The sequence below is a fragment of the Hypanus sabinus genome, chromosome 25 (genome assembly GCF_030144855.1).
Source record: "Hypanus sabinus isolate sHypSab1 chromosome 25, sHypSab1.hap1, whole genome shotgun sequence".
Taxonomy (NCBI): domain Eukaryota; kingdom Metazoa; phylum Chordata; class Chondrichthyes; order Myliobatiformes; family Dasyatidae; genus Hypanus; species Hypanus sabinus.
Window position 1 is genome coordinate 34,047,376 of NC_082730.1, and position 26,233 is coordinate 34,073,608.

Below are 26,233 nucleotides of genomic sequence, written 5' to 3' on the forward strand. Positions count from 1 at the left end.
TACTGTGAATGCGCGTAAGAAAATGAATCTCAGGGTTGTATATGGTGACATACAAGTACTTTGATAATAAACTTATTCTGAACTTTGAAATGGAGATATTTTAAAACTCCAAATCATTAAAAAATTTTCAAACTATTATTCTGAATTAGTTTCTCCAAGTAGAATTAGAAAGTCATTCCTGCAATGATTTATTTTAAAAAGGTACTACAAATGAGTATTTAACTCTATTGTAATGGTGTCATAATCAAGTTGACTGTTCACTTAGGAACATCATGAATTTACTAAGTACAAACATGTTATTTAATAATGAAATAGCCACCACTAAATTTGCAATGATCTGCATCCTTGACTACTACTACTGCTACTACTTTGTAGCCTTGGAGATTGTAGCATCTGCAGCATTCCGTGTCTCCTTCATGTGCCTCAGTCTTTAAATGTTTCCCTTATTACAAGCAATGCCCTAGTTACCACCCATAGGCACATGGGTCCGACTTTATGGTATAATGTTCCAAGATAGCCTAGATTTTGCAGAGAAGAATGTACAGCACAGCACAAGCCACAAAAATGTCATGGCATAACTGACAGAAACTACAGAGCTTCTCTATTCAGTTTGGAGATTTCCAGCAGGGAATCTATTATAAACAATTTGCATTAGGTTAGTGAGTTATTCCCCTTTCGTTTCATTTTCAGCCACAAAGCACTAAGTGTACTCTTTTAGATTTTTATTTCAGTACATTTTGCAAATATTAAGTGTTTTATTGCTTTAAATTTAATAGATTTTATTAATTTAAAGTTGAATTTTTACATCAATCAGTTCAGCCACAAGTTTATTCACGTGTTCTTACAGATATTTTCTTCTACTCTACAATCCACCTCTCCAACCTGTCCCTTACCCCAACAAGGCCACTTAAGTCAAAGTTACTTCTGCAATCACTGTCAACTGAAAAATGCTCAACGCTCCATTTGCCAGGAAGAGACGGGCATTGTCAAAAGGTTAATGGGAAAGAACATCCAATAATCTGTAAAATCAGCTGGTGTGGGTTCAAAAATCCAGATTGCCAGAATGTTATGCATTGTTTAAGACTTTCTACACTTATAAAGTTGGGCTACATCCAGACCAGTTTCTAGATACCATACTAAATAATACATTTCAGAATTTATCAAGATATCAAGGATTAACATTTAAATTTTATATGCAAAAACAGAGTTCATTCTGAATAAAATATAATTTTATTGATTTTATTGAGATAAACAGATAAATATACAATCGAATTACCATAGCAAATTAAATCCAAGACTGTTTTCAAAAAAAAAGTGTTGTCCATGAATTGTGTAAGCCTACATAAGCAGTAGCACATCCCAATTATAAGTAACTGGACTGCTTTATGAAATAGTTAAGAAAAAGTATACTTTGAAAAGAATGTATTTTCCAATTTGTTGAATAGTGGGATTTTTCTAATGTTCTCAAATAAACTATTAACGTGAGCAACTGGATTCTTCTACTATTTCTAAGCCAACCTTTTAAACACAAAGATTCTGAACATGAACAGTGCATGCTTTGCCCATTTAAACTTAAAAGTTCAACAACTTGCACCATTACTACACAAGAGAGGCCCAATCAATATAGGATTTGTACATCACCTGCTCAGATTTCCATCTTGCACATCCTGTATTGAGCTACTAACATATACTTGACTCTCAGCAATTCCCTTTCATCTACCATCAAATTGACAAATATGGAGTCTACTAATGGGTTGATAAAGTTCAACTTATTTTCCAAAGCTCTTCTCGACTTCTTCCTGTCTTTATCAACTCCTCTGCTCAAAGCCACTACACACCATTCCCCCCCCCCCAAATGAATCTTTGAACTCTTTCACACATGGTCCAAATTCAAATCCGACTTTACAAAATAACAACACTTTCCAAGTGTAGTGCTGAATAAATGCTGTAGGAACTGACACATGAACAATATTTGTAGCTGTTCATATAATGAGAGGTTGACAAGTTAAACTCTGGTGACTTCAGTTTGGGGACACAGTAGCAAATAGCTTGACATTAAATGAAATAATACTGTTGTTTGACTAAGACATTTATCAGACTATCTGCTGCCTCAGTTGCATGCAAAGAACCCCAAAGCACTACTTTGATTGGTTTAAATTTGCTGCCCTACATCAATTTTTAATCTTTTGGGTAAAGTTATGTTTTTTGTTTGCTGATTACAGCACACAGATTATTTTTTCATTTTACACTACAACAGAGACTCCACTTCAAAAAGTACTTAGTTTAAAATAAACGAAGGGAATCCAGCTATATTCTCGATTAGTTTTTGTTTGTTAAGGGTTGTCCCAAGTAAGTGGCTACCCTGATTAACCAATGGCCCAATTAATTGGAATCCATTGTAGAATCCATTTGAAGACTGAGTTTTGTCATCATTTACTTTAACTTTGAGATTTAGAAGAGTGAAGAAACTGCTGTATATGGAAAGCTTTCAGCCAGTTGCTAAAATGGACCATTATAAATACACAAGGATTTCCCCCCAAAATAAACAAAATGTATTGAATTATTCCACATAAAACACACTGTGGCACACATATTGCTGGAGGAACACAGCAGGTCAGGCAGCATCTATGGAAATGAATAGTCAACATTTCGGGCCAAGACCCTTTTTCAGGACTGAATGCGAAGGGGGTATGGGGAAAGATGAAGGCGGAATCTTATAGGAGAGAATAGTGGACCATAAAAGAAAGGGAAGGGGACCCGGGAGAAGTACCAGTCAGGTGAGAAGCAGTAAAAGGTCAGAGTGGGGAATAAAGAGGTGGGGGGGGGGGGGGAGAGAGAGAGAATTTGTTTACCGGAAGAAATCAATATTCATGCCATCAGGTAGGAGGGTACCCAGATACTGCTCCTCCACCCTGAGGGTGGCTACAATTTGGAATTTTTGGAGAGGAGGCAATGGACCAACATGTCAGAATGGGAATGGGAAATGGAATTTAAAAGTCTGGCCACCAGGAAGTCCCACTTGTGGCAGATGGTGCAGAGATGCTCAGTGAAACGGTCCCACAATTTACGACAGGTCTCACCAATGTACAGGAGGCTACATTGAGAACACTGGACACAAAAGACCACCCCAGCAAGTTGTAGCAGCATTACATGCAGTGATCATAACATGATTGAATTCACCCTGCAGTTTGAGATAGAGAAGCTCAAGTCAGATGTACCAGTATTACAGTGAAGGGAATTATAGACATTAGAGAGAATCTGGCCAAAGTTGATTGGAAGGGAACAAAACATCAGAATAGCAATGGCAGGAGTTTCTGGGAGAAATTCGGAAGTTACTAGATACATCCTAAAGTAGTAGTATTCTAAACGGAGGATGATGCAACCGTGACTGACAAGGGAAGTCAAATGCAACACGAAAACAAAAGTCAAAGCATATAATATAGCAAAAAACTGGGAAGTTAAAGGAATGGAAAGCTTTTAAAAACCAACAGAAGGCAACTAAAAGAGCCACAAGTGGAGAAAAGATTAAGTATGATGGCAGACTAGCCAATAATATAAAAGAGGATATGGAAAGTTTTTTCACTTATACAGAATTGTGCAAAAGTTTAGCAACATGTATACCGCTAGGGTGCCTGAGACTTTTGCACAGTACTGCATTTGTCAATGTGGAGTAGAGAGCAAGTTTGTAAATCAGGCAGGGGCAAAGGATGTTCGGAATGGTGTGGGTGGAGCAATGCAGGAGGACTGTGGTACAGGTGACAGAAAGACTGCCAGGGGTGGGGGCTGGATGCACTGCTGACCAGTAAATCACAAACTTTGTGCAAGATTTTATCTTGGTCTTCAAATGTTTTTTCCTCAATTCATCCAACGCTCTGATGGTGCATTGAAGATGTAGGTGAATTATTACAATAATCTAATACAGTGTTAGATTATATTTTCAGGTAAGATCAATTCTAACATGTTTTTCTCATTGCATGAATAATTTATTACAGAGTATTTGTTCAAGACTGGAACAACATTAAATGACATTGTGGATGGCTGATTCCAAATTACTTTTCACCCACTTCAGGATCATTCAAAGTGTGTGATTATGGCTCCAGGAACCAAAGTTCCACAGAGTATTTGGATTGTGCCAATTTGGTACAAGTGGCTCCCTTGCTGGTGCTGAAACAAAAGGTACATATAAATTTTCATGGCAAAATAATAAATGTACTTTAAGTTTGATTTTGCATTTGCTTACTTGGACTTTCAAAGAAAAAGCTATTTAGGAATTAAAATTAATTTAGGGTGGAAAGCATCTCATCTTTTGCACTGTGGTGGAACATTGGTTTGCACGGTATTGTGGCCTGCATGTGAAGGGAAAATTGGATATCGAAGAAATTGTATTACCAAGTTACAAATCATAACTAAAAGCACAGATTCAGTATTGTAGAATGCCAGGAATAGGTTTGGTCATTAGGTATCCTTAAATAGCTGAACTTCCTTCCACTATATAATGCTGATCACTCCCTGCAGATCTGTGTATTCAGTATGGACAATTAACAGAGTTGGATTTAAAGATTTAAATCATTACTACTTCAAATTTGAAAAAAACACACACAGAACATTTTGAGCCAGATCATGGTGGTTTGGTATTGCCAGCAGTGGTCTGGTTCTTGATTATTCTGTTCGTGGAGCACCTACTTTGCCAGTTTCCAGAGGTTGCTGGTGGCATGGCCTCTTATGGTGCAGTCCACAGCTATTGGGAGTTTAAAAGCAATAAGCAACACTTAATATTTTAGTTGTCTGTGATATAAACATTTACAAGATTTACTCCAAGTCCTGAACAAGGATCTCAGCCCGAATCCTAGACTATTTATTCATTTCCATAGAATGCACCTGACTTTCTGAGTTCCTCCAGCATTTTGTATGGGTTGTTTTGGATTTGCAGCATCTGCAAAATTTCTTGTGTTTGAAGACTGAGTTTTGTCATCATTTACTTTAACTTTGAGATTTAGAAGAGTGAAGAAACTGCTGTATATAAGAATGATCCGTTCAGGAGAATCAATGTTAGCCTACAAAATTCAATCTATTATTACAAGATATTAAGATATTGAGAGGTGTACAAGATATTAAGAGGAATAGACAGAGTGGACAGCCCACCTCTTTCCCAGGGCACCACTGCTCAGTACAAGAGGACATGACTTTAAGTTAAGGGAAGTTCAAGGGGGATATTAGAGGAAGGTTTTTCACTCAGAGAGTGGTTGGTGCGTGGAATGCACTGCCTGAGTCAGTGGTGGAGGCAGACACACTAGTGAAGTTTAAGAGACTACTAGACAAGTATATGGAGGAATTTAAGGTGGGGGGTTATATGGGAGGCAGGGTTTGAGGGTCAACACAACATTGTGGGCCGAAGGACCTGTAATGTGCTGTACTATTCTATGTTCTATTACACGTCATTTGATGTTCTCAGGTATTCCCTGTGGATTGAGGACAACTTGCTCCCTTTCAGTTTTCTGGATTGAGGGGGCTGATGAAACTAATGTGGGATGTCAAAGGATATGGAAACAAGCAGTCCATGTCCAAATGAACCATCAGTTTTCATTAGCACCAGTCCTTTACGTATCCTAAGTTTCCACCGACTCCCAGCACTTTCTACCACAAATCTACATTTGACTACCAACCTGCATGTCTTAATGGTCATGGACCAGCACCCAGGGAAAACTCCACCCAGATGACTCCAGAGATTAGGATTGATCCCGGGCATCAATGCCAGGAAGCATGACACAATCTTGGACTACCTGCAGCAAGTCACACCACAAAAATATCAATGTTATCTCTGCAAGATCTTTCAAATCCAAATCTACTGGAAGGAAAAGCTGCAAGGTCAGCTATCACAGAAATCCAGTTAAGTCATTTGGCTACATTGGGAAAGTCACGTTGTTCACAGGCTCAATATTAAATTCCTAAAGCTCTGCCACAGGACGAGTTTAACAAGCAGTCAAAGGAGAGGATTCAAAGATGTGCTCAAAACACTTCCAAGGAACTCCTGGCTTGTGACAGCTCAAATGGGTGATGAAACAATTTAAAAGCCATTCAGAGCCTGGCATTAATGCATTAGGAGTTCACAAACACCTTTGGAAATGGTGAACAGAGAGCATTGCCTAACAAACTACCCATTCACTCTCCCAGTCAGGTTCTTGCTGCAGCAGCCTCGGAAGAGTCTGCAATTCTCTCACTGACCTTTAGTCACAAAACTAGTGAGGAAGCAAGGTATCCTCTTGAGAGTTCACCAAAGAAGCCAATTCAATGTACTGGCTAAACAGAGAACTACTTGTATATCAGGACTGATTCTCATGCTTTTCCTGCTGCTTGATTTCCATGTCAGATCTAAACTCCATGAAATAGCTAGCTTCTGCACAGGCACCACAGTCTGAGCCAAACATACCACACCAAAACCACTCCAGATCCACAGAAAAATCAGATGATTGCACCCAATTTAACAAAAGCAGTAAGTGCAGGTGAGAGGGTAGCAAAGCAGCATGTGACCGGGGTGTCGCAGACAAATATTAAGACCCTATTATCCATTACTTATGGTGTTTCAGTTGCCCATTTGAGAGAATTCATGACCCATTCCCACATCCTTCAACTGAAAAACCTGAGGTGGCATGAAAGATGAGAAACAGAACACATTTTCAATATTCCTGATATACACATTCATGAATAATTGAACAAATAAATTAAGTACTTCTATTTCCATTGTACTTTTCATGATCACAGGATATCCTAAACCATTTTATAGAAAATGAAATACTTCTGCAAGTGTAACCACTGTTGCAATATAGGAAGTATGGCAGTAAATTTCCACATCAGAGCTCACAATATAAAGATGACATTCAGAGAATCTGCAGGCAATACCGGCTAACTGGGAAGAACACTCCTCTTTTCTCCAAATACTGTGGTTGAATCTTTTGCTTCCATCTGCAGCAATGAACGTGCCCTCAGTCTGCACAAATGTGACTGCCTAGCTTGTGTTAAAAATCCCTGTTTTGGGAGCACCACCTTGGACACAACAGGCATCACTGACCTTTTTTTTTGTTTCGATGGAAAGGAAAAAACTATAGTTAAGTACATTGTTAAATAAAAATGATAGTAAGAATTCCATTAACAAAATGATGCAAAATAACCAAAAAATATGAAGTTTATATAATTTCCATTTGTCTGGCTCACACTCAGATCAAAACACTGATGTGAACTTGCATCCTATCTGATTATAAAACAACTTATTTTTAGCCTATTATTATTACACACTCTTTGCAGTGGCCAAAACTTTTTTACAATCCTTTCCAGACCTCCACTCCTCCAATACTTTTCTTGGTGGGCTTTGATTCTCCATTTGGTCTAACTCATCCAGAGCTCAGCACTCTACATCTATCATGCACAATTTAATATGCTCATCTCGCCCATTCAATTAGCTTGTCATTCTCTACCAAGAACTGCCATATCCTTATTCCTCTCAATTTTTAAAACCATCTTGAAAACATCTTTCTGAATGCCTCCCTTTACTCTCATACAATGGTTTGGTGCCCTACTTGTATGACACATTGGAACACTTCCTACCAAAGTAGTGACTGTGTAAAGCTAATTAAATCTGTTGGCATCAGATGAAGTGTCTTGTGAAATATAGTAATGATACTTTTATTACAGCAATTATGTAAATTTGAACAATAAACACTAGAAACCAATTCTTTAACCAAGATTTATTTTCTTAAAAGCAGAACTTATGAACATGGATATAATGTGAGTTGCTTTCAAAAGTTGGAAAGATTTACTAACAGCACCCGACAAAAATATATTCCATCTAAATATCCAAAACTTGTTTATGATTGGTATTAGCTGAGCAGCAAGTCTGAAAATGAATTAAAATGATCAGATGAGGAGCATAATCTAACGACATGAATTTTTAAATAAGGGCTTACTGGATTAATCTCATGTAATTTTTTTTGAACCAGCCATTACACCCATTGCAGGCAATCTGTGACCATCAAATATAGAAGAGAAAATTAATTGCTGCCTATTGATAAACAGTAATCAACAGCTGTGGTGTGTACATTTCAAAGTTATTTGTTAAAGATATTCTGAAATATAAATGATTTGCACAGAAAACACTTTGGTCAAAAGAATTAAACTACTTGAATAATCTTTCAAAAGGTTTTTGTAAATAAAATGGCTCAACATTTCTCCATGTGCTTTTAAATACAACTTATAATTTTGCAAAGTTAATGACCAAGTTGCAAACACAAACGATATAAAAATTTTGATGCTGCATTTTAAAATCTTATTGCTTATTTGCCATACTGGAACCTTCTGACCTCATTTTAAATTGTCTATGAAGTACTTCTAAATACTGTGAATGAAAAAGTTTAAAGATAATAGGTTTTTAAAACAAATCCACTCAACTTTTCCCATATCATATTTTTACCCATTTAGTCTATTAAACTGCTTCTGCTAAATACAGTGAATAACAAAAGTGTTCAATAATTTGATACTCAGCATGTTAGACAGCTTCTTTGCTGAAACAAAGACCTTTCATCCAAACACTGTCAATCAAAAGCACTTTAATGCTGTAGTTTCCCTCTCCATAGATGCAGATTGACCTATGGTGCACTGCCAGCCTTCTGTATGTTTATTCTAGATTCCTACTGTTTATTTCCACTTTGAATAATGCCCATGTACAATAAAAGCAAGTAATTGTACATTTACATTTCCTTGCCACGCAATTACAACATTTCCACACATCAGGAAGATTTCTAGAGATAAAATTATATTGCCAACCTTTACAAATGAACCATTAGATTTCCTATTCAACAAACAGACCCAGCTTATTAAATGGCACAAGTGTCACGACTGGCAACTAATGCTCAGTTTCCAGGAAATCCGCTCCCTGTTTTATCATTTTACTGAATTATTTGAAATACTGTACATTAACGTGGATAATTTTACAAAACATACGAAACCTGTGACAGATTATGTTCTACGCTGTTCAAACAAACCAATCTGCATCTTTCTTCTGTCTCTTCAAATTATTTCTATCCTTAAATACATCCAATTTCTCCACCTTATTCACAAGCTCCTGGACAGCCTTTCTCCATTCTAACTTCGTATACAGTTTCTAGATCCACAAGCTAGATTTTATAGTAAAAAAAAGATGCTGAAATGTGATATCTACTGAACCATCGTGCAAGATTTCAATCTCGTTTTTGCACCAAGCTAGGACCAGTGGAGAATTATATAGCACTGTCACTTTTGCACGGGCGAACAACTAAAGATGCAGAACAACATCGAGAACAGAAGACTTTCCAAACTGTAAATCAACAAAGTACAAATCAGAGACAAACAATTTAGGTGCTTCCCAAAAAAGAGAAACACTTCAAGAAGCCAAATCATTAAAACCTACAGATTAGCAAGAGGGGTAAAAACGTTGTTCGTGTCATTCAGTTTCCATGCACTAATAATAATTTGGTCAAAAAGTAACAAAAAAATCCAAGTTAATGCTCGGTTGACCAAACAAATGCAGCTGGTGTCAGGCAACCACACAAACATTTGTAACACATAAAAGTTTAAAATTCAACCTAAGACAACCTGTTTCAACGAGCAATGTCACTCATTCAATCAAAGAAACCACAACATGTTTTCGCTAGCCTCTGGCTGCTTCACGTTTCTGCTGCAACATAACTTTGGATAATATTAGACCGGGAGAGTCCAATCTCTTCTGCAACAAGTTTCTAAGCAACCTTCTTAGAGGGTGGTGTTGGGGGGGGGAAAGTATGGGGGTCCTATACTTTCATTTTTCATGTTTGCAAAACGGCATTTGTCCACACACCATGCACAAGGCTAAAGAAACGTTAAGGATATTTAGGGGCCTAGCGGGGCCTGCAAGGGTGCAAAGTAGAAGCGACGCTACAGCTCCCACTCCAAAAAAAAATAAACTTTCTTCCTTGCAACTTACGTGCAACTCAAAGTAGGTAAATAAAATCATGCAAGCAAACCAACAAGCAGAGAGTCACGTACCAGACGGAGCCGTAAGCGCCGGATCCTACAGGCGAGAGGTTTTGATATCTCTCCGGCACTTCCCAGATTGTCTTATTCAACTCCTGCCTGTAAAAGTGCGGCCTGACTTCTGACATGGTGCAGAGTCTGCTCGCCCCTTTGAGGAGGAGGAGGATGTCAGCCAGATGATGGAAATAATTAATTGAAGAGAGTATGTATAAAAAAAAGAGATTTCCCCCCCCCCCAAACAAAATATGCGCTCCCAGCTCAAGCTGTAAGTTGTAAATCACAATTTAAAGCAGAAACCCATCCTGCTGAGCGCTCCGCAGCGCAGGGGCAATAAACGCACGTTTGACAACCGGCAGCCAAGCAAGCGCTCGAGCTCCCACTCATTCCACTTCCCCTTTCGGCCGCAGTGACGTCAGGCAGCCCTCCTCCCGAACCGAACCAGCGCGCGCCTCGCATCGTTCGGGGATTGCGTCATGCTTCCTGGCATCGATGCCCGGGAGGGTCAGCCGCGCGAGCAGCCGCCCACCACCCCCCCCCCCCGCGCGCACGCGCTGGAGGACCTGTCACTCAGGCGACCGTTCGATCCTGTCGGATGCAGGTATCGCCGATCGCATTTTGCAGATGTTCAGCGTAATCTCTCGCTGAGGGGAGGGGGTGAGTGAAACATCTATGATACACTTAAACCCACCTACTGATGCAGTGTCAGTGACTGGCTAAGAAGAAAATGAATACTTCTCACCCTTTTCCATCACCTGAGACACTTCCCTTACACTCTGCAAGCTCACAGTGACTGGCTTGCGTAATTTTGCAGGAGATATATTTCCTTCAAAACTTATTTTCAATATGCAAATTGATATGTATCACTTCTGGAAATGAATACGTAACTCAGTTTCACATGCTGCATTTTAAAGACATAACATTTGAGATGCCTTCCTTTTTTTCCCCTGAACCGTTGCTTCTTCTTTACTGGAGTTGAGGGACTCCATCACATGTCTCACCCCACTGCTTCTCATATCAAGCTCTTTACAGGAGAATATTAAAGTCTTGATTGAGCTACATGAGGAAATAATAGTACAATAAGAGATGGGTTTTGATGAGAGATTTTAAAAAGCAAGGAGAGGTATCCTTAAAATTCGGTTACTTTCATATTTTTATTGTAACCTACAGTAATTTTTTATGTATTGTTCTGTACTGCAGCTGGCATACAACAAATTTCATGATGTAAGTCTGTTTCTGATTCCTAATTTAGCAGTTTCGGAAGTTAGTATCTCAGCATTTGAAAACACAGCTACCAGAGGTGAATTAGTTAAATTGTGAATGTAAGAGATGCTAGCAATGGAGGAATGCAGAAATAAAAACAGAAAATAATGGAGATACTTGACAGATCCGACAGACTCTGTGGTGTGAGGAAAACCGGGTCAGTGATTCAGGTTTATGACTTCTCATCAGAACTGAAACATGAGAAATCATCTTACAGAGAGATGGGGCCGGGTGAGGAGGATGAGGTGAGGGGAGCAGAGGAAGTCAGAGTTGTAGCTGCAGGAGATTATGAACACAACAAAATCTGCAGATGCTGGAAATCCGAAGCTACCCACACAGAATGCTGGAGGAAATCTGCAGGCCAGACAGCACCTATGGAAATGAATAAACAGTTGACATTTTGGGCCGGGACCCTTCTTCAGGACATGGAGCTAATCTTGTAAATTATTTTTACTCTGGCATCTCCCCCCTTCCTTTCCAGTCCTGAAAAAGGGCCTCGGCCTGAAATGTCACCTGTTTATTCATTTCCATAGATTCTGCCTGACCTGCTGAGTTCTTCCAGCATTCTGTGTGTGTTGCCTAGGAGATTATGAAGCTGGGGAGAAAAGGCTATAGGAGTATGAAATTGAGGATAAAATTATTAAATTGTTGTGTTCTTTAACCAGAAAATCATACATGCAAATCCAATCAGACTAGATAACAATGCCCATTATGAGTGAAGGTATCTGGATGACCTAAAATACAAGGAATGGAAGATGGGAACTTGACCAGGAATGCATTCGAATTGTCAGGGTTTGAGGTAAACAAGTCATCACTAACAGCTTCATTACCAGATGACATGAAGAAGGGCAGGGTTGAGCAGTATGATGGAGATGAAATACTGTTGATATGGATATGGTATTTGAAGTTCGTCTGCAGGTCAAGCATGGCGTGAAGGTTCTGAAGGAATTTGTTCAGCTTTATACAGTGATACAGCTTGGTGACAGGCTCTTCTAGCCGAACAAGCCAGCACTGCATAATTATACCCATGTGACCAGTGCTCCTTTCGAATGTGTGAGGAAATCTGAGAACCTGGAGGAGCTTCACAGTGTCATGGGGTGAATGTATGAGCTCCTTAGAAACAGTGGCAGAATTGAACCCAGGTTTTTAGCGCTGTGATAGTGCTGTGCTAAATGCTATGCTATGGTGCTGCCCCCTTTACCTTAAATGCTTGAGATACGACAGCATTTTTAGAGCATTGTGTAAGCATGTAGTACTCACTGCCTGTGGTGAGCTACATATACCTGTCTGACATCCCCCCCCCACCGCTGACTGCTCCTGTGGCCCCTCCCACAGACCCCTGTATAAAGACGATTGGAGGCACTGCTCCTCCCTCAGTCTCCAGGATGTTGTATGGTGGTCTCTTGCTGCTGACTACTCTCTTCCAGCGAATAAAAGCCTATATCTTGCCTCACGTCTCTGAGAGTTATTGATGGTGCATCAATTTTATTTGCTGGAATTTTAACACATGGAGAGAATTTTACGTCCGGAAAAATTGGACTTGGATCTTCAAGCTCCCGAAGCAGCCATTGCCTTTGAACTCTGGCTTGCATGCTTCCAATCGTACCTGGAAGAGATTCCCGTGACTGAGCCTGCCACAATGCACAAAATCCTCCTTTCCAGAGACAGTCTAAGGGTATTCTCCTCTATCAGGGACCTGCCAACCTACCAAGGGGCACTGGACGCCCTCAAAAGACAGTACCTGCGGCCGGTGAACACCGTCTACGCAAGACATTGCTTAGCGACACGGCGGCAGCGTATCGGAGAGTCGAGCGCTGAGTTTGTCTGGTCCCTACAGACACTCGTGCGGGCCTGCGACTGCAGGGGACTGACGGCAGAACAGCATGTGGAGCTCCTGGTACGAGACGCCTTTGTTACGGGGATTAGGTCAGTGTACGTGCGCCAGCAGCTGCTGGAAAACGCCGATCTTACCTTATGCTCGGCGATCGAGCTGGCCAACATGCTGGAGGCTGCCCTGCACAAAGCTGACGCTGTCCAGCCGCGTGATCTCCCACCGGTCCCATGGGCGCTGCAGACCTCGCCACCCGCCAGCGAATCGACCTCAGCTGCTGCCACTCGCGAGTCAGTGAACTCCCCGCAACCCTCCCCGCAATTGACCAGGGACTGCCAAGTCTGCACTGAGTGCAAACCGCACTTCTACCTTCCTGAAAAGGCACAACTTATCAAGGCCACCTGCCCCTTTGAGCAACTGAGTGTTGACTTTAAGGGCCCCCTTCCCTGCACCGACCGCAATGTCTACTTTCTCAATATAATCGGCAAGTACTCACGGTTCCCCTTTGCCATCCCCTGCCCCGATACCACTGCCACGTCCGTCATAAAAGCCCTGCGCCAGCTCTTCACTCTGTTCGGATATCCCTGCTATATCCACAGTGATAGAGGGTCCTCCTTTATGAGTGATGAGCTGCGCCAGTACCTGCTGGCTAGGGGCATTGCTACTAGTAGGACCACGAGCTATAATCCTCGGGGAAATGGACAGGTGGAGAGGGAGAATGCCGCTGTGAGGAAGTCCACATTCTTAGCCCTTAGGTCAAAGGGATTGCCGGTCTCTCGCTGGCAGGAGGTCCTCCCCGAGGCACTCCACTCCATCTGCTCCCTGTTATGCACATCCACCAATGCCACCCCTCAAGAGCGCCTCTTTTCTTTTCCCAGGAAGTCTGCCACTGGGACCACCCTACCGGTTTGGCTGACGTCCCCAGGACCAGTGCTGCTCCGGAAACATGCGAGGAGCAATAAATACTCCCCGCTGGTCGAGAGGGTTCACCTACTACATGCGAACCCCCAGTATGCCTACTTTGTCTTACCTGATGGGTGGGAGGACACGGTCTCCGTCCGCAACCTGGCCCCCACAGGAGCAGCAGACCACTACCCCGAACACTCCACGGTAACTATGAACCCTGTACCCACCGAGGTGTATACCCACCTGACACCGCGCACACCAAGCCCTACACAGACTCTTCACGACACTCCCATACCGGGCGCCTCGCACACGCATAAGGGATCACTGACGCCTAATGGGCTGACACCTCAAGTCAGGCCGGAACCAGCACAACCACCGTCTCCGGTGCTACGTAGATTGCAGCGACAGATTCGACCACCTGATAGATTTAACCTGTAAATATACTTGTAAGAAACTTCGCCCCATGGGGACGCTCTTTTAAAACAAAGGGGGGGTGAATGTGGAGAACTACATATACCTGTCTGGACACGCCCCCCCCCCCTCTGCTGACTGCTCCTGTGGCTCCTCCCACAGACCCCTGTATAAAGGCGGTTGGAGGCACTGCTCCTCCCTCAGTCTTCAGGATGTTGTGTGGTCATTTCTTGCTGCTGACTGCTCCCTTCCAGCAAATAATAGCCTATATCTCGCCTCACGTCTCCGAGAGTTATTGATGGTGCGTCACTGCCCATTATGTCGTTGATGTTTAGGGCAGCAATGAAGGTACTCCATCTCTGTCTGTCCTTGGCCATCTTCTCCATTGTGCCCCGGGTGTAGTTCAGAGTCTTGGTCTTGGTGGTGTTCAGGACTTCCTTCATTGTGCCAGTAGCTTCCTCTCAGTTTTCACTACTATTGGCCATGCCAGTCCTGGGAGGAGGCTCAGGAATACCATCTCACACAGATATAGAAGGAATCTTCACTGATCTTCCCATAACAATTTTGTTTTACCAGTCAGGGTTAGCCCTGAGTAGAACCCCTGACCCTAGAGGACCAGTGGACCACTCTTAGTCTAGTCTCTACCTTTTGACCTGTTTGGCATGTGTGACCTTACTACAGCCCGGACTTTGGCCAACTGAGGCAGGCAAGCCTGCAAACCCTACGAGAACATTATTCTTGGAAGGTAAACATGTATTGCAGATAGGATGATAACAAGAATCAATTGTTTCATCATGTGACTTGCTCTCATACATTCAAACTAGAAGTTCAAAGTTTTTGGGAGATTTTATCACAATTAGAGTGACTGGTTTGACAAACTTTCTAATATTTCAGTATTATAAGTTGTACACATTGCTTAGCAAATTAGAAGAGTGAAGAAGGATAATGGCGAGTTAGAGCTGGGCTTTGTCATGGAATTAGAGGACAAAAGGAGGCTATACAACTTTTTAAATCAGTTCTCGGTAAGAATATGTCAGTAGATCTTTCCCCCGTTTCATGTAGCCCTGAAACTGCAATTTTATCTTTCAAGTTTGATCCAATTTGCATTGGCAAGTTTTGATAGACTGACTCCACTATCCTGTCAGACACTGCATATAACCACAGACTATGCAAAAATCACCTACCAACTTAAGTTCTTTTGCCAGTCACCTTAAATCTACCTCCTGTAGTTCTTTGTCCTCTACTAAGAGCAGTTTCCTAATATCCAGACTCTTGTAATTTTGAACCATTTTGTAATTTCTTCTTTTAACCATTCACCACCATGCAGAATATCTCCAGGTTATCCTGTATCTCAGGTTCATGTTTAAGTTCAGTTTATTGTCATTCAACCTTATACATGTATATTGCCAAACAAAACAATGTTTCTCCAGATCAAGGTGCACGACATAGTACATATAACTTACACACACAACACATACTGTTGAAATCAGAAGTTTACATACAACTTGGCCAAATACATTTAAACTCAGTTTTTCACAATTCCTGACATTTCATCCCAGAAAACATTCCATGTATTAGGTCAGTAAGGATCACTACTTTATCTTAAGAATGGGAAATGTCAGAATAATAGTAGAGAGAATTATTTATTTCAGCTTTTATTTCTTTCATCACTTTCCCAGTGGGTCGGAAGTTTAAATACAGTTTGTTAGTATTTGGTAGCATTGTCTTTAAATTGCTTAACTTGGGTCAAATGTTAGTCAGAACTGGTGTAACTGAGTCAGGTTTGTAGGCCTCCTTGCTTGCACACATTTTTTCAGTTCTGCCCACAAAATTTCTATCAGATTGAGGTCAGAAAATGATGTCAAGACTGGTTCATCCTTGGGAGCAATTTCCAAATGCCTGAAGGTACCACGTTTATCTGTACAAGCAATAGTACGCAAGTATAAACACCATGGGACCACACAGCCGTCATACCGCTCAGGAAGGAGATGCATTCTGTCTCCTAGGGATGAACGTACTTTGGTGCAAAAAGTGCAGATCAATCCCAGAACAACAGCAAAGGACCTTGTGAAGATGCTGGAGGAAACAGGTAGACAAGTATCTATATCCACAGTAAAACAAGTCCCATATCGACATAACCTGAAAGGCTGCTCAGCAAGGAAGAAGCCACTGCTCCAAAACTGCCATAAAAAAAAGCCAGACTATAGTTTGAAAGTGCACATGGGGACAAAGATCTTACATTTTGGAGAAATGTCCTCTGGAACTGTTTGGCCATAATGACCATCATTATGTTTGGAGGAAAAAGGGTGAGGCTTGCAAGCCAAAGAACACCTTCCCAACCGTGAAGCATGGGGTCGGCAGCATCATGTTGCGGGAGTGCTTTGCTGCAGAAGTAACTGGTGCACTTCACAAAGTAGATGGCATCATGAGGAAGGAAAGTTATGTGGATATATTGAAGCAACATCTCAAGACATCAGCCAAGAAGTTAAAGCTCGGTCGCAAATGGGTCTTCCAAATGGACAATGACCCCAAGCATACCTCCAAAGTTGTGGCAAAATTGCTTAAGGACAAAAAAGTCAAGGTATTGGGGTGGCCATCACAAAGCCCTGACCTCAATCTGATAGAAATTTTGTGGGCAGAACTGAAAAAGCGTGTGTGAGCAAGGAGGCCCGCAAACCTGACTCAGTTACACCAGTTCTGTCTGGAGGAATGGAACAAAATTCCAGCAGCTTAACGTGAGAAGCTTGTGGAAGGCCACCCAAAATGTTTGACCCAAGTTAAACAATTTAAAGGCAATGCTACCAAATACTAACAAAGTGTATGTAAATTTCTGACCCACTGGGAAAGTAATGAAAGAAATAAAAACTGAAATACATCATTCTCGGTACTATTATTCTGGCATTTCACATTCTTAAGATAAAGTAGTGATCCTAACTGACCTCAGACAGGGAATGTTTTCTCGGATTAAATGTCAGGAATTGTGAAAAACTGAGTTTAAATGTATTTGGCTAAGGTGTATGTAAACTTCTGACTTAAAAGTAACATTACCATGAATCAATTAATAAATAATAAGATACTTAATTAATTTCTCTCTCTGGCCCCTGGCAACAAGCCAACAAATCTAGTAATCTGGCTTCCACCACCTTCACTGGCAAAGAATTCCAGACTCAGTACTATCTGGGAGAAAAAAATTATCTATACCTTGGTTTGAAATGATTGGGCCTTATTTTGTCTCTTCTGTATGTTCCCTATGAATCCTGCTAGTGAAAACATCTCAATGTCTACATCGTTAAGATTATCAATCGACTTACATGTTTTAGTTAAGTCACTCCTCATATTTCTAAACTCCAAGATACATACCCCAAACTGTCTTACCTCTGTTGATAGGACAGCCGTTTTATCTCAAGAATTAGCCTGGTGAATCTCTGTTGTATGGCCTCCATTGCTATTATAGCTTTCTTTTTATAGAAAGTGAATAAACTGCACAGTATTCAAGGTGTGGCCTCACTAACAACCTGTGCAAAACCTCCCTATTCTTAAATTTCAACCACTTTGAAAAAATATGCCAGTATGGCATTTGTCTCCTTAACTACATTTTGGACCAGCTTTTTAACTTTTTTTGTGTTTCATATACTAAAAAAATCGAGATCCCTCTGAACTCCATTCATTCACAATCTGTCTGCACTTAATTCCTCTTCCAAGGTGCTTGATCTCATTCTCACACTGAGCTCCGTTTGCCAGCTCTGTTACCCATTCCCTCAAGCTATCTATATCCCACTGCAGAATCGCCTTATCCTTATCAAACCATTCCCATCTACCTATACTTGTATCACTGGTAAACTTGGAAACCTTCCACTTTCATCCCTCTTAAGGTTATTAATGTAAAAATTAAATGAGAGTCAACAACCAGTCCCTGAGGTATTTCACTATTTATATCCTTCCATCCTGTAAAGGACTTCTTTATATCAACTATTTGTTTTCTATCAAACAGCTAGTGTTCAGTCCATGTTAATATGCTTCTACCAATACTTTGGGCACTTAATTTACGCACAAGATTCTTATGTGGCCCCTTTAAAAATTTATTTTAGAAATCCATGCATACTCTCTAGATTCCCTACTGTCCTATAGATTTGCTGAATATGCCCACAGGAAAAAGACTCTCAAGATTCTATGTGGTGACATGCATATACTTTAACAATAAACTTACTTTGAACCTTGAACTTATGACTTCTTTATCAGATCCTCAAATAACTTAAGAAAATTTGTCAAACATAATTTTCCTTTCATAAAATATTAGATTACACTGGACAGCAATTTTTTTGGAAGTGTTGTTTCCTCAGAATTTTTGTTTGTTTATGATAGACTGCTTGAAGCTGAACATAAATATAATTTCAGACTGCATGTATCACATAGGAAATTGAATAAACAAGAAATTAACTTTTATTGAATATAATGCATTTAATTGCATAATGGTGCTGACACTTTGCAATAGTTCAACTAAGCTAAAAATGTTTTGTTGATGATTTTCATTTGTACACAGTGACTGAGGCTTCTCCCTTAAGTGTCCAACAATAATCAGCTAGCATTCATGGATTCCAGTTGCCCTGATACTGTTTCTCCATGACCGCAATGTCCTGGTGAAGCCTTTCACCATGTTTATCACTGACAGGGCCAAGATTTGGAGGGAAGAAGTCTAAATGGGTATGCAGGAAATAAATCTTTAGTGACATGTTGCTCTTAATGGTTCTGTGTGCTTGGAGCATGTTGTCAGCCAGCTGCACGTAGTTTGATGCTCCATAGTTGCCAAGAAAGTCTTCCCACAACATCCTTCAATGCCCTGTGGTCCTGTTGGAGTTCTTCACATTGCCTGTGACTGATGACCTGTTTGATTTGAGGACCAACAAAAATGCCTTCCTTAATCTTGGCACATTATTCTGACTTCAGTTATGAATTGCAGTAACAAATACAGGTCATGGCTGGTGGCGCAGTGCCATCAGCGCTTGGCTCCGGAGCGAGCGAAGGTTCTTGAGTTTGAATCCAGTCAGGTCGCTCCCGGACACATTCTCCATCCGTGCTGGGTTGAGTGTCGAGCTCGCAACTCAGCGCCTCATGACAAAAAACAACAGCGCTGTGAGAAGCACGTGGGGGACCACTCACAGAATCTTTCCTCCAAGACAACCACTTGAAAAAATAAGTGGTCGCTGAGGCTCTGGCAGAGTATGACACACACAAAAAAAAACAAACATAGGCAGTTTTTTTAAAAAGGTGTGTGACAGGGAAATTTCATGGTGATTTTCATGATCAGCGGCCCAAAATCCATAAATTACAACTGGAAGTATTCAGGAAGCAAAATCTTTGTGGTCCAGTGTTACTAAGCAGACCTCTTGTACAATAAGATGATCTCTTGACCTCACAGTCTATTTTGCCATGACCTTGCACCTTCGTGTGTGCTTGCTCTGCACTCTCTCTATAACTGTGATACCTTATTCTCATTTTGTTTTTGATTTTCCCTCATACTACCTCAGTGTACTGATGCAATGAAATGATGTGTATGGATGGAATGCAAAATAACGATTTTCACTGTATTCAGGTACAAGAGACAATAATAAATCAATTTTAAAAGCTTTTGACTAGGTTTTATAACACTCTGCTTTATTAAATGATTACATTTTTTTCTCTTTGATTAGTAACTTCTTTATATTAAATGGATTTTAACATTATTCCCCAACTTCTGTCTTTGAGGCTTTTTGAACAAAGGAAATTGTGATATATTGGCTGTCTTCCAATTTTCTGGAACATAGTCTGTTTCAAAATATTTCAATTAAAATTTCACCACCCCTGCAGCCACTTCCATTCAATCACATGAGCAGAAGGTTTGTATTGTATATCACATCTGTTTATTTAAAGTAAATAAAATGTTGCAACTTAACATCTGAGTTCATAGAATGGTAGGATCACAGAATGGATACACTACTAAAGAGTATTTGGCCTATAATTTCTGCACAGGCTTTCTAACAGAGTGATTTCTCCAGATCCAGCCATTGGTCCTTTCTCCCTAGTCTTGCTAATTTCTCTCTTTCGTCTATTTATCCAGTTCCCTCTTGAAGGCCACGGTGAGGCATGTCACCACCACATCTGCAAACAATGCCTTCTGGATCCCAGCCACATACTAAGTAACAATAAATCCTCCTCAAGTCAATCTTCCTTAACATTTTAAAACAATGACCTCCGGTTTTCAATTCCTCTCTGTCTAGACACGTTGTCATTTTTTACACTTCCATAATTCTCCTCAGTCTTCTCTTCTCCTCTGAAAACAGTTCCAGTCCCTTTAATGGATGCTTGTAGCTGTAGTCTTTCATAATAGGAAGCATTCCTTTAATTGGTGCAGGTCGAAGGGGACAGGCCAAACTTCTTCAGCCTCTGGAGAGAGCTTTCTTGACTGTGGCATCAGGTGGTTTCACCAGGACAAGTTATTGGTGCTGTTCATTCTTAGGAATTTAAAGCTTTTAGCCCTTTCGATTTTAGCACTGTTTATGTAGATAAAAGCATGTGCACTCCCTCCTTCCTGAAGTCAACAACCAGGTCCTTTGTTTTGCTGACATTAAGGAAAAGGTTGCTTTCATGATGCCATATCACTAATCTCTTTATCTTCTTCCTGTAATGCAGCTCAACATTATTTGAGGTGAGGCCCACTACTATCATCTGCAAACTTCTAGATGGAGTTAGGACAGAATCTGCCCAAGCAGTCAAGAGTGTACAGGAATAGAGTAGGGGCTGAGGATGGAGCCCGGTAGGCATCAGTGTTGAGAAGAATTGTGGTGGAGGTGTCGCTGTCTATCCTTATTGATTGTGGTCAATTGGTCATGAAGTCAAGGATCCAGTTGCAAAAGACAGTATTGAGTCCCAGATTAGGAGTTTGGAGATGAGGTTTCATGGGATTATAGTATTGAAGGTACAGCTGTAGCTAATATATGCAATTTGCTATGAACAAATCCAGGCTGATTTCTCCTATTTATTCCATTTTCCTGTGGATGACTATTATCCCAGATCAAAGTTTTTAAAAATACTTTCCACCACTGTCGTTAAACTGGCTTACATTCGCTAACCACATCCTTCCTTCTTTTGTGAATAAGGGAATAAAATTTTCTGTCAGCACCCTCCTATCCAAAGAGTAATTGCGGTCAAAGCCTGATTATGAACTGTTCTGTCCATAAAGGAGCTCAAAAAGTTTGATATCAAATGGCATGAATTTTCACAAATCTAAAATAACTACTCCAATTCAAATATTACTTTTAAGATTAATTTTTTAAATTGGCCTATTAATATATTGATTTCCAGTAGTCTGGTATTCCTTTGTCAGTGATTCCTGTAATTTGTAAAACCAAATTTAGCTATTAAGTAATATACATTTATTTATAAATTTAGGTGCAAACTACCATTGTTCTAATTAGAACTGTAAATTAGAGACTGAGATTTTTTGTCAATTCTTTAATTTTAAACCTTGAACTCTTTCTAATATGTGAAAAACTGATTAGATATATTACTAATCAAAAAGTTATGAAGTAAAAGCATTATGGAATCTGACTGAGGAGGTGCAAATGTTGCTCAATTTTCTGCTTTCCACTTCATCATTCCCTCCCACTACCAATCTCTGCTAAAGAAAAGTCACTGTCTTCTGTTTTATTACTTTCTAATACAAAACACAAACTTACAACACTGAGAAGATATTTTCCTTTTCCTCAGACAACATTCGCTCTTCTATCTGCTTTTAGTACTCAACTAATATCCAATTTTCACAAATCATGCATTTTGCATCACGTTTTTTAAAATCTACTTATATTGCTGGTAACGGATATTTAGTGACTTGGAGGGGGATTTCCAGAGTCTTATGATCCCATGCCCTTTGCCCTTATCTCCAGACAATGTGTAGGCTTAGGGCCTGCTCTCCAGTGGGAAAGTGAGTAAAGGAAGGTAGTTGGTAGAGAATTTAAACAGATTGTTATGCTTTGGTGCACCTTGACTTTGGCATCTTGTTGGAGCTTCAGTTACCCAGGTAATGGAAGAATCACTCTCCTGCCTTGTGCCTTGCAGATGATGGAAAGATTTTGAGAAGTCGAGGTATAAAAAGTTTAAACGTTCAAAGCTTGAAGTACATTTGTATGAATGAATGCATACTATATACAACCTTGAGATTTATCTTCTTACAGGCAGCCACAAAACAAAAAAAAACAACAGAAACCAATAAAAAAAGTCACTTGCTGAAGGATACCTGATCCTCTCTTACTGCAAAAATGCTTATATTCCTTTCAATTAATTTCCTAATCATTTCTAGGGTATCAGTGGTAGGAGATTAAATTGTGATAAGTCTATTGAAAGCCAAGGGAAGATGATTCTTTTTCAAGATGTTCACTGCCTCACACTTGTGTGAAAGAATACATCAGCCCTCCTTATCCGTGAATTCCGCAAGTGCGAATTCAACCAACCGCGAATTGTGAAAACCCGGAAGTGCTCTTCCAGCACTTGTTGTTCAAGCATGTGTAGACTTTTTCTCTTGTCATTATTCCCTAAACAATGCAGTATAACAACCATTTTACATAGCATTTACATTGTATTAGGTATTAGAACATAGAACATAGAATAGAACAGCACATTACAGGCCCTTCGGCCCACAATGTTGTGCCAACCCTGAAACCCTGCCTCCCATATAACCCCCCACCATAAATTCCTCCATTTACCTGTCTAGTAGTCTCTTAAACTTCACTAGTGTATCTGCCTCCACCACTGACTCAGGCAGTGCATTCCACGCACCAACCACTCTCTGAGTGAAAAACCTTCCTCTAATATGCCCCCTTGAATGTCCCTCCCCTTACCTTAAAGCCATGTCCTCTTGTACTGAGCAGTGGTGCCCTGGGGAAGAGGCGCTAGCTATCCACTCTATTTATTCTCTGTAATATCTTGAACACCCCTATCATGCCTCCTCTCATCCTCCTTCTCTTCAAAGAGTAAAGCCCTAGCTCCCTTAATCTCTGATCATAATCCATACTCTCTAAACCAGGCAGCATCCTGGTAAATCTCCTCTGTACCCTTTCCAATGCTTCCACATCCTTCCTATAGTGAGGCGACCAGAACTGGACACAGTACTCCAAGTGTGGCCTAACTGGAGTTTTATGGCCTAACTAGAGTTTTATAGAGCTGCATCATTACATCGCGACTCTTAAACTCTGTCCTTCGACTTATGGAAGCTAACACCTCATAGGCTTTCTTAACTACCCTTTCTACCTGTGAGGCAACTTTCAGGGATCTGTGGACATGTACCTCCAGATCCCTCTGCTCCTCCACAGTATCAAGTATCCTGCCATTTACTTTGTACTCTGCCTTGGAGTTTGTCCTTCCAAAGTGTACCACCTCACACTTCTCCGGGTTGAACTCCATTGCCACTTCTCAGCGCACTTCTGCATCCTATCAATGTCTTGCTGCAATCTTCGACAATCCTCCACACTATCTACAACACCACCAACCTTTGTGTCGTCTGCAAACTTGCCAACCCACCCTTCTACCCCCACATCCAGGTTGTTAATAATAATCATGCAAAGTAGAGGTCCCAGAACAGATCCTTCTGATTATAAGTAATCTAGAGATGATTTAAAGTATACAGGAGGATGTGCGTGGGTTATCATTGATCAGGATCAAAAAAAATCAGAAGTTCTCTTACTAAGTAAGTCGGAACAGGTACATCTGGTATTATTTAGCGTCAGTTGGACAAATGTTTGTCTTAATATTTAGTATATATTTTAACTTTCTATGCATATAAAACACTTAAGAACGTATGCTTCAGCGCCGGGCTCAGGAGTTCGATCTAGTGACAGATCGCTATGGAGTGCGCTCTCCACCGTGCCGAGTTGATGTGGAGGATCAAAACCCCAAAACCCAATAATTAAACCGCTGCACACACAAAATGCTGGTGGAACACGGTAGACCAGGCAGCATCTATAAGGAGAAGCACTGTCGACGTTTCGGGCCGAGACCCTTCATCGTTGCTTAGTAATAATTGCAGCTTTCATCAGGGTAGAGCCTTTCTCACTTTATCCTTTAAAATTGTTCTGATCGTTGACCGACATAGCCTAATGCTTTCCCAATGATCGATGGTGTTTCACCTCTTTCTGATCGCTTTATTATTTCCACTTTATTTTCAATCGTGTTCGTGATTATTTTCGTGAACAGAAACACTGGAGATTTAGATCTCTGCCGCTGGGTCCTAATGTCCACCGCACTAAGACAGGTTACATAAGGTCTGGGGTTCCACTGGGTCCTAAGGTCCAGCGCATTGAGACAAGTTGAATAAGAGACTTGAGCATCCGTGAATTTTGGTATCCGCGAGGGGTCCCGGAACTAATCCCCCGCAGATAAGGCAGTGGTGCCTTCTTTCAATTTGTCAGCCCATACCTAAATGTTGCCTCAATTTTACTGCCTGAGGATGTGACTGAATTTGAATGTTGTACAATTATCAGGGTATATTCTAACCTTATGACGAAGAGGGAAGGCCATTGATGGAAGATGAATACTAGGACTCTATCCTAAGTATAGGAGCCATGTATCCATTTTCTGTCTGCATTGTGTTCTGCATTGCGTGTTTATTATGTATATTGTGGTAGTCAGTCATGTGGGTGGAGGTGTGGTAGCAGCAAAGCATTTAGCTTTGTCTTTGAAGTTGATAGAGCTAGGGAGTGAGCCGGGTCACTTTTAAAATCACTTAACTTTGCTTAAGCACACCTAAGTCCTTTTATGTTAGCTTAATTAAGCTTTATTAAGTTGAAGAAAGCTTAAAGGACGTTTAATTTGCTAAGTCTGTTTATTTTGTTATATTGCTATTTTTGTTTTAGTTTCTCTAGTCTTTTATCACTTCGATTGTCAGTTTTGCTGGATTCTTAATTAAAATGTGAACATACTCTTTGACTTGGAGCCTTGTTATTGGATTGAAATGGAAAGCACAGCACACAGGGTCAAACCCACCCCCCACCGCCCCACTTAGTCTCTAAATAGTGTTGGTTTGCTGGTGTACCTGCAACACTAAGGAGCCTCTGCAGTTCTAACAATGTGTTCTTGGCTCACATGATCTTGGTAATAAACAATGATCATTACTCAGTGGCCACCTTGGTAGTGTTACGTACCCCGTAACTGGGTCACTTACCAGCAAAGATAGAGAAGTCCGTTGAAGTCTGATGGTACTATTTTTAACAGTATTTATTGATAAAATACACAAAAATAATATCAATGCAAACATACAGATAATATACATCGTCAATACTAAATCTAAAAGCGCGGGTATAATAATAATCAATAAGAAATAGCTCTATCGTTGTCTAGGGGATAATGTATTGTCCGATGGAAATATAAAAGTCACTTTAGTTCATTCAAGCTGTAGGCTGCAGCCTTTGGTTGGAGTCAAGAGAGAGAGTTAAACTTGCCCATTCCTTTTATGAGGTCAATCCTTCGAGAGTCGTTGGGGGACTGGTTTCCCCTTTGTGGTTAGCTAAAGCCGTGCTTCCGTGGCAAGACCCCCAATTCCGAGGCAAATGGAAAAGGACGCCGGTGGGCTGTTTCCACCGGCTTTCGCTATTACGCTGTTACAGGAGTTCTAGCGTTTCGTCTGGTGCATCTGAGGGGCTGTTCCCACAGACCCTCTTTTATCCTGACTCACAGGGCCTCAGATGTCAATCAGGTTGGGATGATGCAATCCCTTCACCAACCCCCCCCCCCCCATCTCGGTTCATTGCCTGGGGGCTTCGA

The 26,233-nt window shown here is 40.8% G+C and overlaps 2 protein-coding genes across 4 annotated transcripts in view; one reads left to right on the forward strand and one right to left on the reverse strand.

Moving 5' to 3' along the window:
• Window positions 1-10,529, reverse strand: part of LOC132381150 (mitogen-activated protein kinase 14) — a 56,804-nt gene extending 46,275 nt beyond the window's left edge. Inside the window, exons 1-2 of one of the 3 annotated variants that reach the window (XM_059950427.1) lie at window positions 10,379-10,517; window positions 10,051-10,186 (exon numbers count right to left, since the gene is read on the reverse strand). In XM_059950427.1, coding sequence (XP_059806410.1) covers window positions 10,051-10,166 — 116 coding nt within the window. In that variant the 5' untranslated portion in view covers window positions 10,167-10,186; window positions 10,379-10,517. Of the gene's footprint in view, window positions 1-10,050 lie in introns of all 3 variants that reach the window. The other 2 variants (XM_059950426.1, XM_059950425.1) reach the window with 2 other exon arrangements.
• Window positions 10,530-10,615: 86 nt separating this feature from the next.
• Window positions 10,616-26,233, forward strand: part of LOC132381152 (protein FAM107B-like) — a 136,464-nt gene continuing 120,846 nt past the window's right edge. The window contains exon 1 of the mRNA XM_059950431.1: window positions 10,616-10,692. The gene's annotated coding sequence lies outside the window, so the exon portion shown is untranslated. The remainder of the gene's footprint in view (window positions 10,693-26,233) is intronic.